The sequence below is a fragment of the Gadus macrocephalus genome, chromosome 11 (genome assembly GCF_031168955.1).
Source record: "Gadus macrocephalus chromosome 11, ASM3116895v1".
Lineage (NCBI taxonomy): Eukaryota > Metazoa > Chordata > Actinopteri > Gadiformes > Gadidae > Gadus > Gadus macrocephalus.
In genome coordinates this window covers 2738920-2754004 of record NC_082392.1, presented here as the reverse complement: position 1 = coordinate 2754004, position 15085 = coordinate 2738920, and the positions used below count along the sequence as shown (strand labels likewise).

The following is a 15085-nucleotide window of genomic DNA, read 5'->3' as shown; positions in this document are numbered from 1 at the left end:
TGTGGACCAGTCGAGTTTCGGCCAGATTGCCAAAGCAAGTGGCCCTGGCTCTTCCCACAGTCTCCAAAACAATAATTCGGCCCCGGAGCCCCACACATCTGCTGTGGAGGAACTGGGAAGAGACTGATCGTTTTCTCTTTCTTCCACCTGCACTGCGATGGGATGAGATCTGACGTGGTCATTCATGAGAGAATCCAACATGTTTTGGCAAAATATGGCACTTTTAGTCACTGAATTAACAGTTAATTTGCAATGGTTATTTCAAGATATTTTGTACATCGCCACTCTCATACAGTATGAAGTGCAACATCTGTCGATGACACCTTTGTTTTCCCAAGGTCTGACTTTCGGTTACACACATCAGACTCATACAGACAGTTGTGTTTAAAATAACTCACAATATCAGAAGAGGGTTACAAAAGAAGAACTTTTATTCATAATATATTCATACTTGTACACAAGTAAAATAAAATGCATATCTATGATTCCTTTGCAATTTCCCTTAACACAACAGCATTCCTTTGTTCAAGGCCGTCCATGGACCCTTTTCTCGTGTGGAAGTAGAACAAAAATAGGGGAGATCAAACATTTGTATTTTTTACTGGTTTACGTAGAAACATAAAAAACATAACTGTACCCAACAAATGCATCACTTTTGAATAAATAATGACAAATGGAGATCCTTCTTGGCTGAACGGACCTAAACATTCTTTGTGTGCTTTCGGTCTCTGAAATCCTCGGTTTCATTTCCTCATGGTTGTTTTCCAGTATCCTGTCCAAGCAGTTTATTTCTTTGTTTGTAAAAGCCTTATAGAGGGCAAAACAAGGATAATCTCAAAAGTGTAGCTTAGACACAGTACAGTTAAGTACATACAGAACAAACAATTTTGGGCACCGGTTATTATATACATTAAATTTGAAGTGGTCTGTAAAAGGCATCCATTTTGTTAAATGTATTTCTTTATTATTGTTAGTCTTTGCCTCTTTTGGGCCGATTTCCCCCCTTCCTTGCCAGTGAGTGGTAGAAGTCTCTACAACGTCTGTGTCATTGTCATGAGCGTTAACAATCTGTGTGAGTTCTGCCCTGTGTTGAGAGAGTGCACAGACGTCCTAGGACATGGCTAGAGAGATCCAGATCAACGGAGTGAAGAAAAAGGCCGGAGCTTGAATCGTAGATCCACGGCCTTTGAGACAATGGGCGTCTGACTTGGGCTTTTTGGAACACTTCTTCTTCTTCTTGTTCGGCGCTGTGGAGGGTTCTAGATTGTCAATGAGTTCAGGATTGATGTTATCCAAAGACTGGTCCAGGTCGTTGGACAAGGTTCCCAGAGGTCCGTCGCTCTGCTTGTTCCGGGTCTCGTTCTTCGTACGTTCCGTCTCCTTGAATTTGGTCTTGGATATGTTCTCCTTCTCCTTTAGTGGGTTGTTGGTGATCTGACGACTCTTGACGTCTCCAGACAGGATGGATGACTTGTCGTTATCTCCGAGACAACATCTGGGGATGGCTTCTCCCAAAGGGTTTTCGGTGGATGGGAATTTCCCGGGCCGTGTCTTGGCATTGAACAGAGTGGTCTGGGTGAGAGAGGTTTCCACACAGCCCTCCAGGTCATCACTCTTCAGCCGTTTGAGGTCCATCCCTGCCAGAGCTGTGGGCACATTGCATTCCAGCTCAGAGCTGGAACCTTTGAACCGCTTGAACCAGTCCCACAAGGTCCGGGCCCTGCAGTCACAAATCCACTGGTTGCCGTTCAGACGTAAATACTGGAGGGAAACCAACGGGTCCATGGTCTCCCCTGATAACATGGTGAGGTTGTTAAAGAAAAGGAACAGCGACTTCAGCCTGCCCAGATCGCTGAACGCCTTGGGCTGGACGTAGACGACCCGGTTCTGGTGCAGCAGCAGTCGGTCCAGGCTGATCAGGCCGTGGAACATGTTGTCCGTCACTATCTTGATCCTGTTGTTGTGCAGGTAGAGATACGTCAGGTTGGCCAGGTCCAGGAAGGCGTCGTCATGCAGCGTGATAATGTTGTTGTCCTGCAGGTACAGGTACTGCAGGGAGAACATCCCTCGGAACACCCCGACGGGCAGCTCCGAAAGACCGCACCTGTGCAGGTGCAGTGTGTGCAGCTTGGTCAAACCCCGGAAGGCCGTGGGACTCATGGTGCGGAGGTTGCTGTTGTCGCCAATGTCCAATTCCTCCAGTTTCTCCAGACCGTAGAAGGCCCCGGCCTCGATCTGGCTGATGTTGTTGGAGTACATCCACAGCACCGTGAGGTTGTGGACGGAGCTGAAGCTGGTGGATCTCACCACCGTGAGCTTGTTGCTCTGGAGGAATATCCGCTGGCTCCGCACGGGGATCTCAGTGGGGATGGAAAACAGTCCCTGCTGTTGGCAGGCCACGGTGGGCTTGGGCTCGCTGTAGCAGACACATTTGGCAGGACAGCCGTGAGCTGGATGCACTAGGTTCAGCCACAGCACCAGAAACAGGAGTCTGCTCCCTGGAGGACAGAGAGAGAGGGAGAGAGAGAATGATAACTGGGTTAGCATGACACATTGCTATGCACAGAGTAACAGTTGCTAGACTAGAATCTTTTTATTTAACACAGACAACACTTTTTCGGTGACAAAAATACATATGAAACAGCTTACATTATAACTATAACGGTGTTAAAGAACAGGATCTCAGTTTTAAGTTCAAGTTTCAGAAACGCGGTTGACACCATTTCACAGAGTCTTGAAAGAGCATCCATAATAGTCCTCGTTTTCCAGTGGAACATGTTCTTGTATCGAGTGAAATATTCAGCATGTTACATAATTGGAAGCAAACAGTAAAAGACACTTGAGTGACCTGTATGCGGTTATTTGCACTTAGGGATACGTCTCCTCGCTGCGTCTAACACAATCACGAATTCCTGAGCAATAGAAAAGAATCCTCTGCAGGCCCACTCAATGTGTGTTGGAGGCTTTTATATAGAATTAGACACCTTTTTAATGAGCCAGACATAACTAATGGATTTCAGGCATTTCTGTGGTTTGACGTTTGGTCTGATGTTGGAAGATAAGCTTTAATGGCACGCTGGGAGATTAATGCTGGGTTTTAGGATGGAAAAGCGTCTATAGGACGTGCCAGTGTCCATCACTGAGCCCAGAGAAACATGATGAATATGTATAAAAAATGTTGACGCGCGCACAGTGATGTTTCCATCAGATCGGATCACATGCTAATGCATCCTAAAGGAAAGCGTGTTTAAAGGAAGGCAGATTGCTAGGCGCCCTGCATCCCATATTGGTGGTGTGTTCTGTGCAGCTGTTTACCACAGAAGTCCGTCTGTGTCTTGATGAATTCAAACACTACAATTACCGCCCGATCCAATCCGACAAAACATGCCGGGCGTTGTTTGGCGTGTGAAAACAAGAAAGGATCTGAAAGTGAGGATTGAAGGATTCAGGGTTGTTGGAGAGATGTCTTAACAAACAACGCATCACAGTAATGTTTAAAACCCTGCGTGCTGCCAGTTCTGTTTCCTTGTCTCTCATTACTTCCGCTCCAGTCTCTGATCACTCCCCTTACCTCTCTCACTTCCTTCTCTGATCACCCCTATCTCCCCTCTCTTTAATCAGTCCCCTTTATGATCACTCCCCTCTGTCATTTCCCTCACTCCGATCACTCTCCGATCTCACTCCCCTCTTTAATCACTCCCCTCACCTCTCTCACTACCGCAGTGCACGTACCTCTCCTCATACACTGGCTTGACGTTAGGAGGGGATATTAAAGCCCAGCCCTTCAAGGTCTAGTCTCCTCGACAGACCTGCTGGTTCTCAGCCTGCTGGGTGACAGCGCCAGACATAGTACCATGTAACGCCAGTCCACTGCTTCCACACGTTGCGACTCCTACACTGCCTCTGACCCGTGGAGAGATCCGGCCATCTGTTGACCTCCCCGAAATCCTCCCCCAAGAACAGGGTGTCCTTCTGGGGTTCAGGCCGCACCTATGGTCCCCCCGGGCCTCCGTATTAGAGACACTTCACAGCTAATGCAAGAATTGAGTCGACACTATTGATCAGCAGAGGTGACTTTACCCCTGCATCCACACACACAAACACACACGCATACCTGCAAGCACACACACAAACACGCACGTACACTCACATGCGCACGCACAAGCACACACACATAGTAGTGCATTTCATGATCCCTTTTTCAAATTTATTTTCAAATAACCTTTGCTGCATAAAAAGGATTAATGCATTAGGTCCGGTAGTCCTCAGCAGGTTTGTCGGCTGGAGTTATCGACTCCCAACCTTCATATCGCTGATTGATACGCCAAACAAGGCATCAAGGTTACGGAAAAGCGCCATTCCTCTTATCATGCTCTGCCGGCATTGCTCTCAAACCTCTAAATCTCACCGTATCTGCTGTGTGAAAGCATGCCCCCCCCCCTGTTCCACCAAGGCCTGCCTGACACCTCTCTCTCTACAGAAAGCTACCCCACCAGCCCAACAACGGCACTCAGCCCTCGGATCATGGGCCCGGGAGCCCTGTTTGGCTGCTGCCTCGCAACGTACCGTCAGCCCTGAGAGCGCTCTCGGTCTGTGGGACTGTATCTCTCTCTAAATCTCTCTCTGTCTGTATCTCTCTCTCTGATACTTTCTCTTTTTGTATCTCTCTCTACTTAACTCTCTGTGTTTGTATCTCTCTGTTTGTATCTCTCTCTCTTTCTCTTTCTGTATCCCTCTCTCTGTCTGCATCTTTCTGTTTGTATCTCTTTCTCTTTCTGTATCACTCTCTCTGTCTGTATCTCGCTCTCTCTCTACTTAACTCTCTGTGCTTGTATCTCTCTCTCTCTGTACTTAACTCTCTCTCTCTCTTTCTCTCTCTCTCTCCCTCACTAGTCAAACACTTGTCTTCACAAAGGCAGCTCAAGGAGATAGGGAAGTCTGCGCAGACTAAGCCTCTCTCTGGTGCTACGGCTCTCTCCCTCGTCTAATTGAATTTCCCTTTCATTCCATTTGGTATCCTCACGTACATTAGCCAGCAGCACGTGCTACGGGTGACCAGACCACAGACACCAGCTGAATAGGAGTCTTTAGGCACGTCTGCAGGGGTGTGTGTCGGTGGGGGGGGGGGGGGGGGGTGGGGGGGGGTGGGGGGGTGGGGGGGTGGGGGGGGGGGGTATTAGGTCACGGAGCTTGGCATGGCTGGGTCAATCCGGCAGAGTCCACAGCGTTAACCCTGAGAACGAGGATGGCACGTCAGGACAGCCAAACTTAGGGGAATCGGATCCAGCACGGGAGCTTTACTTTGAAGGCCTCTCGGATTGGGGAGGGATGTCGAACATGACAGACGTATCCCAGTGGCCCCGAGCGCAGGAGACGTCTGTCGGGGCTCTGCTGGGACCACCTGGCCTCCTTCTCTCCTTCCTCCATCTCAAACCTAACTTTAGCATGCTGCTGCGGGGCATGGCTCATCCACGTGCTCTGGGATCCCTGGGAGGTTGTGAGTGTGTCATCCTAGCATACATAGATCATATCGTACCCAACACATATATATACATACATAAACATGTATCCATGTGTTGGGTACCTGATGGTGATAATGAAGGTTGGACATTTTCCATGCAGAATGCCAATTGTACAATTTGGTGAAAGTGTGAAATAAGAGTAGGAACAGATATTTAAAAACCTTATTCTTGGCAAAAGACAATTGATTTCTCCCAGGGATTGTGTGGTCATTGCATCATCATCTCTCTCCTCCTCGAATGGATGTCAGGGGCCACGCTCAGACACGCGCGAACCCGTGCACACGCACGCACACGCTGCCTCAGAGACGGCTAAATGCCAAGGTGCCTGCGCCGCACACAGCCCGTCGCAGCGAGGACTGATTAACGACGCACTGTGATCAGGAATAAACGCCCGCAGTAGATCAAGCGGGTTTCTCAGGACATGATGGATGTACGTGTGCACTAACAGACTCTGGGCTAGCATGTGTGCGTGTAACACACAGACACACACACACACACACACACACAAACACACACACACACAGCATGCAGAGGGAGGGTACACTCGGTAGAGGAGCGACGGAGACGGCCGAGTGTCCGGTTGGAAACATCCGACAGAGCGTCCATCACGAGCAGATGGCACATGAATAAACGACACGACTGGGGGGTCGCCGGGCAGCTGAGAAAAGAGAGCCAAACCACTGTGTGTGTGCGTTTGTGCGCAAACGTGTACGTGTGCGCATGCATGTGTGAGAGAAAGTGATTGCTCGAGTGTTTCCTTGGATTGTAGGATCCAAGGAAAGCTCATAACAACGTAAAGACACTTCTTGGCGTTATGAAACGATATTCTCGCAGACCGGTGACCGACCAATGGCGATGGGAAGCAGCAGCCAGGTGGCAATAAAGACCAAGGGTCCCATTATCTGCGATAAGGACAGGGTTTTCTTAAGAGGCTTATCAACTGAAATTCCTGCACGGGCGCGAATCAAGGGCTGCGGAGATTGGATCAAAACGGTGCTTACAATACCGCCGGAGTGCCCTTGAGCTAAGTGTTTGCTCGGGCTGCGTGGTCTCAGAGCCCCTCTGCTTTTAACGGTGGATCCGGCCCCAGTAGGTGTGAGGGAGGAACGGACAGTGTGGCGCCCGAGGGGGGGGGGGGGGGGGGGGGGTACAATCCCAGCTCAAAAGTTCTGGGTTTGATACCCAGGCCTACCTCGAACTCGAGGCCAAACAAACCCTCTCCTGAATTATTTCGATTCACTATAAATCGCTTCGGACCAAAGCATCGGACAAAAGCATCTTATCTTAGCTGTCTTTGTTGTACACGAGGAATGGGTTAACCTGACAATCGTTAGTGCTTGGCACTTGGTTCTATGAACATCCTTAGTATACCGACAGTGATATATTGTTCCTCCTTCTTCTGACAAAATTTACTAATTGAAAGTCTCTTAGGATAAAGGCGTCTGCTAAATGCCCTGAATGTAAATGTAAGTCGAACGCGAGTCAGTACTGAATAGTAGTGTCTGAGTCCCTCCCTACCGCTCCCACTCAGGCCCTACAAGGCGAGGGCCGGGCCTGGAGGCAGATGCAAACACCAGTGCATCATCATCGCCAACGACGCCATCCCTCCCGGATCAATAATGCAATAAATTCATTAGTGGAGCAGGTGTGGGATTGCATTCCACAGAGGGCCCTTAACCACATCTATCACCTTAATGGGAGGAGGACTATCAGGGCCTCTTCACCGTAACGCCGACCAAATGGAGTTTAGTTCAAATGAAGCCTCAACGACGACCGCCAAACGTGCAGAATGAAAATGGCGACTGGCTGGATCCGTTCCAGGGTGAAGACTCTGCACCATGAAAGCCAAAAAGATGTATTTCCCACTCATGTTACTGTGTTGGTGCGGATCCTCCTCAGTGTTATCTTATGCTCCACGGTGGTCCGCAGGAGGTCCAGTCTCCCCATGAGGCTTCCAAAAGTGGACCAGCTCCGGCTACGGGATATCGCCTCTCCGGACCACAGAAAAGAGCGAGTTGCGCGACGGAGCTGTGTAGAATGCATAATGCAAGCAACATGCAATGAAAAATAAAACGCAGGCATCAGCTTAGACAGAGAGAGTGCACATGTGAGGGCGCCTAAATGTACCCTTTATTCCACAGAGGAGCGGCGAAGTCAGCGAGTGCCCTACTTTGAGTTCTAGCAAACGACAGCGCTGCCACCCCGTGCCTTGTTTACTCTCCGACGGCGGTGCCGGGCTTGATCTTGTCTGCAAACAAAAACCGAAGAGACAATAGGTGCGCTGTCAAATGTTCCACGTGCCCGGGTATTGCCTTGTTCTTTGGCAGAAAGATCACAGTAGTTCAGTATGAGCTAGCAGCACGGTGATCCGTCCCCCGTTCTGCACTGTACAACAGATCTAATGGTCTGTTGTACCCAATCACGTGAGCTCTCTGCACTTTGGCACTCTATATTTATTATATTATTTATTTACTCACTCATTTTGCACTATTTATGTTGGTTTTGCACTGTCTTGTCCTGTCTTGTCTGTCCTGTTGTAAACTCCACTGTACCAAAACAAATTCCAAACATGTTTACATGTCATGGCAAATAAAGTCTTCTGAATCTGAATCTGTATGCTGAATGTCATTGTGTCGAAAGTTTGTCATGGCAAGGTTTCAATGGATTTTCAAACTGCACGAGAACCAAAAGTGCATCGCTTTTTTCTACTCACCGCGCCACATTATAGAAACCTAATAACGAGCAGGATGGAGTGAAAGAACTCTCTCTGACTTAACTGAATTGGACCCCTTGATTACAACATCTGATTTCTAATAAAGGCTGAAATACGACTGTGTACCGTGCCTAAACTTGCGTCTAAATCCCAGTATTGAGAAAGGGAGAGAGAGAGGACTGTTACCCAGATATCAATTGTGATGTTACCAGCGAGGCCTTCGGGGTGCTACCAAACAACATTAGGTCTAATGGTTGACTGGTGTAATCATTTGCATGAGAAACAGCGGACAGAAACTGCCTGGAGACAGCATCTGCTGTTCATAACACATGGCTGTGTTATGAAAAGTCTGCTAAAGGGGGCGTACAGAGTTATTGAAGGGTTTCAGAGAAAGATCGACTAAAACTGGGGAGGGTACAGGCAGTCCCATGGCATAGGAGGCTCAAATAGCATCGCTCCAGTTGGTCTAAGTAGAGAGGCACACTTGGCAAAAGTGGTCACAGGCTTCTGTTGTAAAGTTACTTCCCTATAGCCACCGAGAGGCTCCTATAGAAAAGTCTACAGAGTGGAGCTCGTATGAGGGGGCGAAGAAAGCGACGCCAACATTATCCACTCAACTGACAGCTTCATTATGGCAGCATGCCTGTGTTCGGCCAAACGTCCATGCTAGGGTCAGCTCTTGTTCTGCTCAGACAAGCTCGCAGTGCTATTTCCGCATGTAACAATCAAATTGAAAATGCATCAAACAAGCACTTAATCTTTGACTGGGCTCGGCTAAAGTAATTCTCTTAAGTAATCTATTTACCCTGTTTGGGAGAAACGGTGTTTCTTTAAAAAAAAAAAGTACTAGCTGAGTATTTAAAAGCGCTTGCTGTCGTCTCACAGAAGAAATCCTGGTGCTGCAGGCATGAAAAACAAGAGATGTGAATGTACACTGTCGAACAGAGAACTGAAGATTACTTTTACGGAAAATAATCAAGTGTGTGGATACGATGGATCCATACATAACAAGGCGAGAAAGGGCAGGAAAAAGACAGGGAGCCAATGAAAACAGGGTCACAAATAGGAGACAAATTATTATCGATGGCACTTCCATGGCCCTCATGTGTCATGCAACTCCGCACAATGGTAGGTGTGTCTGCTGACGCTGCAGACTGCGTTCCCATGTGTCATCTCCTGTCGTCTCCGTCCTGTTAGGACCCCAGGAAGTCTCCGCAAGCCGGCTTACCCCACAGCCCTTAGAAAACAACTGCCTCACCCGTCAACAGGGCTCAGCTTTCGCCCCCCGGTTTTTGTTTACCCAAAGGTAAACAAAACCTGTGTTGAAATAAAAGGCGGCCATACTTATACTGAACGGAGTGTGGCCATATGTGAGCTCTGGCTGGTCTCCAGCTTGCACCTGCTCATACATAAAAGCATGGGCCCACGCACACCCATATGCAGTCATTCATTTACATAGACTCTCTCACACACACACACACACACACACACACACACACACACACACACACACACACACACACACACACACACACACACACACACACACACACACACATCCTTCCATATGTTTGAAAGATTCAAGCACTGGATGGCAGCTGCTCCCTCCCTCCGGTGTAGGTGATCGAGTGGGGGACGCGGGCGTCTTTTCATAGCGCGCCCTTCCATCAACAATGCATGAAAGCCGAGCGGATGGCTGACACGGGAGCATGTGACATACGTGTCCGCCGTCACACGTGTCAGAGACTTAAAAGCACAAGCGTCCCCGTCCCATTATGTGATCTGTATGTGACAGGCCGACAGCATGACACCGCTCAGCCCCAGGCGCTGAGCACGGAGACATGTTCACAAGCCGCTCGCTGGGCAGCCGCGGCGGCCTGACCGCGGCGGCCTGACCGCGGCGGCCTGACCGCGGCGGCCAGACCGCGGCGGCCAGACCGCGGCGGCCAGACCGCGGCGGCCAGACCGCGGCGGCCAGACCGCGGCGGCCAGACCGCGGCGGCCAGACCGCGGCGGCCAGACCGCGGCGGCCAGACCGTGGCGGCGGCGGGACGCACTGGACAGATGGGGCCAGGCGCGTATGCTCTCGGGGAACAGTGGGTCAGCGCTGGACCGCCGTGTCGTCCCCAGACACAGAGCTGGGCGGTTCAACGACCTGAATGGGCCACCACCGAGGGCTAGGGGTCTGAGTGGGTAATGGGCGATGTCTCGGTAGCCTTGAGATGAATGGGGGCCGGTGAGTGGGGCGTGCATCACACAGGAAGTGGTCCTCATGCAGGGTGAGTGTGCACTGGTCTGTGTGTAGTACAAATTCCATTTTTGGCTTTTAGACGCTTTTATCCAAACTCTCACAACGATCGACACACACACTCACACACCGACGCCGGAGTCAAACATGCAAGGCGACAGCCAACTCACCGGGAGCAGTTAGGTGCAGGTGTCTCGCTCAGGGACACCTTGACACTCAGCTAAGAGAAGCCGGGGATCGAACTAGCAACCTTCCGATTACAAGTCACCCCTCTGTACCCCGTGAGCTCAGCCGACACTGTTTGTACATCGCACATAGTCATCAAGAGGAGGAGACCGGGGGGAGCGGAGGGGCGGGAAGTTAAGGGCGAGAATAGATTGTTCCTTGAGCTCACGCTGACAGCGTCCGCCATGAGACTCATTTATGAATAGAGGCATTAGCGTGATACATAAATTCACGCCTTTATAATATGAGAAGTCAGCTGTGAATAGAACATTTCCATCGTTGGTTCAACAGAAAATCAATATAAGCAAACTGCCAACACTAAGAATGACAGATCTTAAGAAGTTATTTTCTAATCAAACGCGAACACACCGTGGCTAACTGACGAGCAACTGCTCAGAATGGTCCGACCCCCTTACTTTAGGCACAATAAAGTTGATATTGAAAAGGGAAAGCAGTCACAGTAGAAGTCACAGATGTGTCCTCAATACGAGGCGAGGATGTGCATGAGAACGCCTTCTGGGACTAGGTAGGGGAAACGGAGAGCTGAGGAGGATCCCCAAAGGCCGGAGACATCTCCGCTGGCACCATTTAGTGGGCAGGGAGAAAGTGAGAGACGTTAGGAAAGCACTGCACACAAGGACAGAGAGCGGCTCTTGATTTATTTAAATCTCGGAGGGCATACGGTGGCAATGCTTCTATGTTATCGGACACACATGACACACTACCCAGAAAGCACACACACACAGCACATAACGCACATGCATTAAGACACACACACACACACAAAGCAAACACGCAACGACATGCACAGAAATAAACACACACACACACACACACATACACACACACACACACACACACACATACATTTATAACAGGATGCCCTAATCTGAGGTGGATTATCTAGCACATTGAGTTGTTAACTAGCTCTGAGCAGCTCTAGCAGATCAGATCCACCACTCTGAGTAACTACGTAGCTCTGAGCAGCTCTAGCAGATCAGATCCACCACTCTGAGTAACTACGTAGCTCTGAGCAGCTCTAGCAGATCAGATCCACCACTCTGAGTAACTACGTAGCTCTGAGCATCTCTAGCAGATCAGATCCACCACTCTGAGTAACTACGTAGCTCTGAGCAGCTCTAGCAGATCAGATCCACCACTCTGAGTAACTACGTTGCTCTGAGCAGCTCTAGCAGATCAGATCCACCACTCTGAGTAACTACGTAGCTCTGAGCAGCTCTAGCAGATCAGATCCACCACTCTGAGTAACTACGTAGCTCTGAGCAGCTCTAGCAGATCAGATCCACCACTCTGAGTAACTACGTAGCTCTGAGCAGCTCTAGCAGATCAGATCCACCACTCTGAGTAACTACGTAGCTCTGAGCAGCTCTAGCAGATCAGATCCACCACTCTGAGTAACTACGTAGCTCTGAGCAGCTCTAGCAGATCAGATCCACCACTCTGAGTAACTACGTAGCTCTGAGCAGCTCTAGCAGATCAGATCCACCACTCTGAGTAACTACGTAGCTCTGAGCAGCTCTAGCAGATCAGATCACCTCCACCTCTTCCTACCTCCGAGCAGGTCTGCAGATCAGATCACATCCATGTCGTCTGAATGTGAACTGGGCCCAGGAGGAACGTTGACCTATAAGAGACCAACCACTGCCTTCCTTTCCTCCGTCCCAGACAAACCCTGCTTGTGAATGCATTAGGACGTACAACAGGTCTACTTTGCTTTGTTAATGTTCCGGACTTTGGAACTTTCGCATGCTTTCTTTCCCGGGAAAGAAAAGTGCATTCCGAACAAAGCAGCATGTACACTTCAGCGTCCACTGAATGGAGAGCTAGGAAATATTTGCGGAGGCTGCCATATTGTTTCCGAAGTGTGCGTGTGGGAGGTTGTTTGACATTATAGAGATAGAAAAATCTCATATCTTCCTCCGCCTCCGTATATATCTGATTCATTCCCTGTCCTCAATTCTCCACCTACCGTAGGACCCATGCTCCGATGATATATATATATATATCAATAAATATATAATATATATATATTTACAGCTCAAAGATGCATCATGCCTCTTTCCCGACCCAAAAAATGAAACACCTTTATATTTAGAGGCGCTGAGGGCCATAGCACGCGCATTCCCATCCGAAGGTGAGCAACTGAACTGAAACATATTCTGGTGCATACTGGTTTAAGAAAAGGGGAGAAAAGTGACACACACTGTGGGAGAAATTATGATAGATTGGAAACATAAACTCTGGAGGAAACCTAAACCGTCACGCAGATCATTTGTCATCACACCTCTTCCAATGAGCGAATGCGGCCAGGGGCATCTGAGGCGGATCCATCAACGCTTGATTGATGGATGCCAATGTGTCAGGCTCCACTGTGTGTTTCCCTGCGTCGGCCCATCGCAGGCCGCACACGGGGGCAGAAATACGTATGGATGGAGATGATATGATAATATTGGCTGAAATATTCAGCCCGCTGCTGTGGAAATCACCAGATTACATTTGGATGTAAAAATTCTTTGTTTGTTGAAAACACAAATATAACGTCGATGGAAATGTGCTAACGAGGTTAGGAAGCGGAAACGCAGCGTTATCCCTATCGGACGCATCCATTAAGGCGCTTTTAATTCTCCCATCCATTCACTTAATTCTTTGTTTTCATTGGACTGTAAACACACTTTGTGATTGTGCCTTACAATGAAAGGTGGTACACAAATACAATGTGTTATAATTATAATTAACATTAACTATAAACCTATAAACTTACATTACTATTATTTTATTTGTATCGCCCGTTCTTTTCTCCTGTGTACCTCCCTTACAATGAAAGGTGATGCACAAATACACTGTATCATGAATCAAGAATCATGAATGCAAACTTAAACGTACAAACGTACTCCCATGTCATCACTGCTTCTATTCCCTTCCTCTAATAGTGTTTGCGATGACCCCTGCCTCCCCTGTATCCCGTTCCCTCGCACGTCTCCACGCGTACCGCGGGGCTACAGCGGCGAAAGATGAAAACGTCCGATCGTCCGGAGCAGGAACCGAGCCAACAAGGGCCGTCGTCTGATCGGAACCGCGGCCGAGGGGTCGAGACCCCGCCAGAACAGCAGAATGCCGGCCCGACAGAGCCTCAAGATCACGGCGCAGATTCAATCAGCCCACGCTTTGAAGGAGAGGGGGAGGAGAGGGGGCGAGGGGGAGGAGGAGGTCTTCAGCCATCTGCCCCTCTTTCTCATCTATTCAGGATGTCAACGCTGTAAGCCAGCAATTACAAGCCGAGCGTCGAGGCCCCGTCGTAAGCTGGGGATAGGGAGCGTGCTGCCAGTCGTGGATCTCCAGTCAGCGACACTAAACATGCACACGAGGCTGTGGAGGCTCTGGACGCCAGCAACTCAGCGACACACAGCGCCCGGACGCTCTGTGGGTTCCTTTGTGGCCTTTCGGAGCTGAGGAGACGCAGAACTGTCCAGCTGCAACCGGCCGTCTGGACCGCGCCCTCAAGGAATACCAAACACCAAAACTATTGTTTGTTATATAATGTAAGGATGAGTCGTCACTCCGTTGCTTGTTGGGTACGGAGTGACACAAGAACGCATGTCGAGTCGTCGGTATCCGTTTTAACTCTGATTGACCAGAACCAGAACGACGTCACTGGTCACACTTAGCAGGTGCCGTAGAGCGCCCTCTAGGGCACGGGAGTAACAATGCCTACTGTTGAATATCCCCCTGCGCTGAGTTTAAGACTGAGGCTAAGATCAAACATTCTGGCGACACCATGGAGGGGCGGTAGCGGAAGCCTGACCCGTGCTATCGTCCCTGCCCCAAACCTTCAAACAACCGCTAGTCAAAAAGGAAAGCCGCTGGTGTCTGGCTGGTTTAATAAGCACCTTCTGAGAGATTCTTCTCCTCGCGTGCGTTTGGAAGAGTGCAAGGAGAAAGCCTCGTGCATTATTTAACACCTGGCTCAGAAGCAGCGCACTCCACACACACAAAGAGCCCTGGTGCAGGAGAATGGATTTCTCTTTTTTACCGTGGAGATAAGAAAAGGGACGAGGAGGGGAAGGAGACAGGGAGGTGCGCCTTGGGCCTGAGGGGTTGGGGGGCGCGGTGCATTAGCCGAGCATTAGCTGACTAATTCCTCCTCTCAGCGGTCTGTCCACATCACCTCCCCCTCCCCCATCTCCTGTTCCTCCTGCACCTCTTCCTCCTCCACCTCCTCCTGCATCTCCTCCTCCTCCTGATGCATCTCCTCCTGCACCTCCTCCTGCACCTCCCCCTCCTCCTCCTGCACCTCCCCCTCCTCCTCCTGCACCTCCTCCTCCTCCTGCATCTCCTCCACCTCCTCCTGCATCTCCT

The 15085-nt window shown here is 49.7% G+C and overlaps 1 protein-coding gene across 1 annotated transcript in view; it reads right to left on the bottom strand.

Annotated features, from left to right (window-relative positions):
* Positions 1–413: 413 nt before the first annotated feature.
* rtn4r (reticulon 4 receptor) overlaps positions 414–15085 on the bottom strand; it is a 40689-nt gene continuing 26017 nt past the window's right edge. The window contains exon 2 of the mRNA XM_060064646.1: positions 414–2498. Within this exon, the coding sequence (XP_059920629.1) occupies positions 1111–2498 (1388 nt within the window). The 3' untranslated portion in view covers positions 414–1110. The remainder of the gene's footprint in view (positions 2499–15085) is intronic.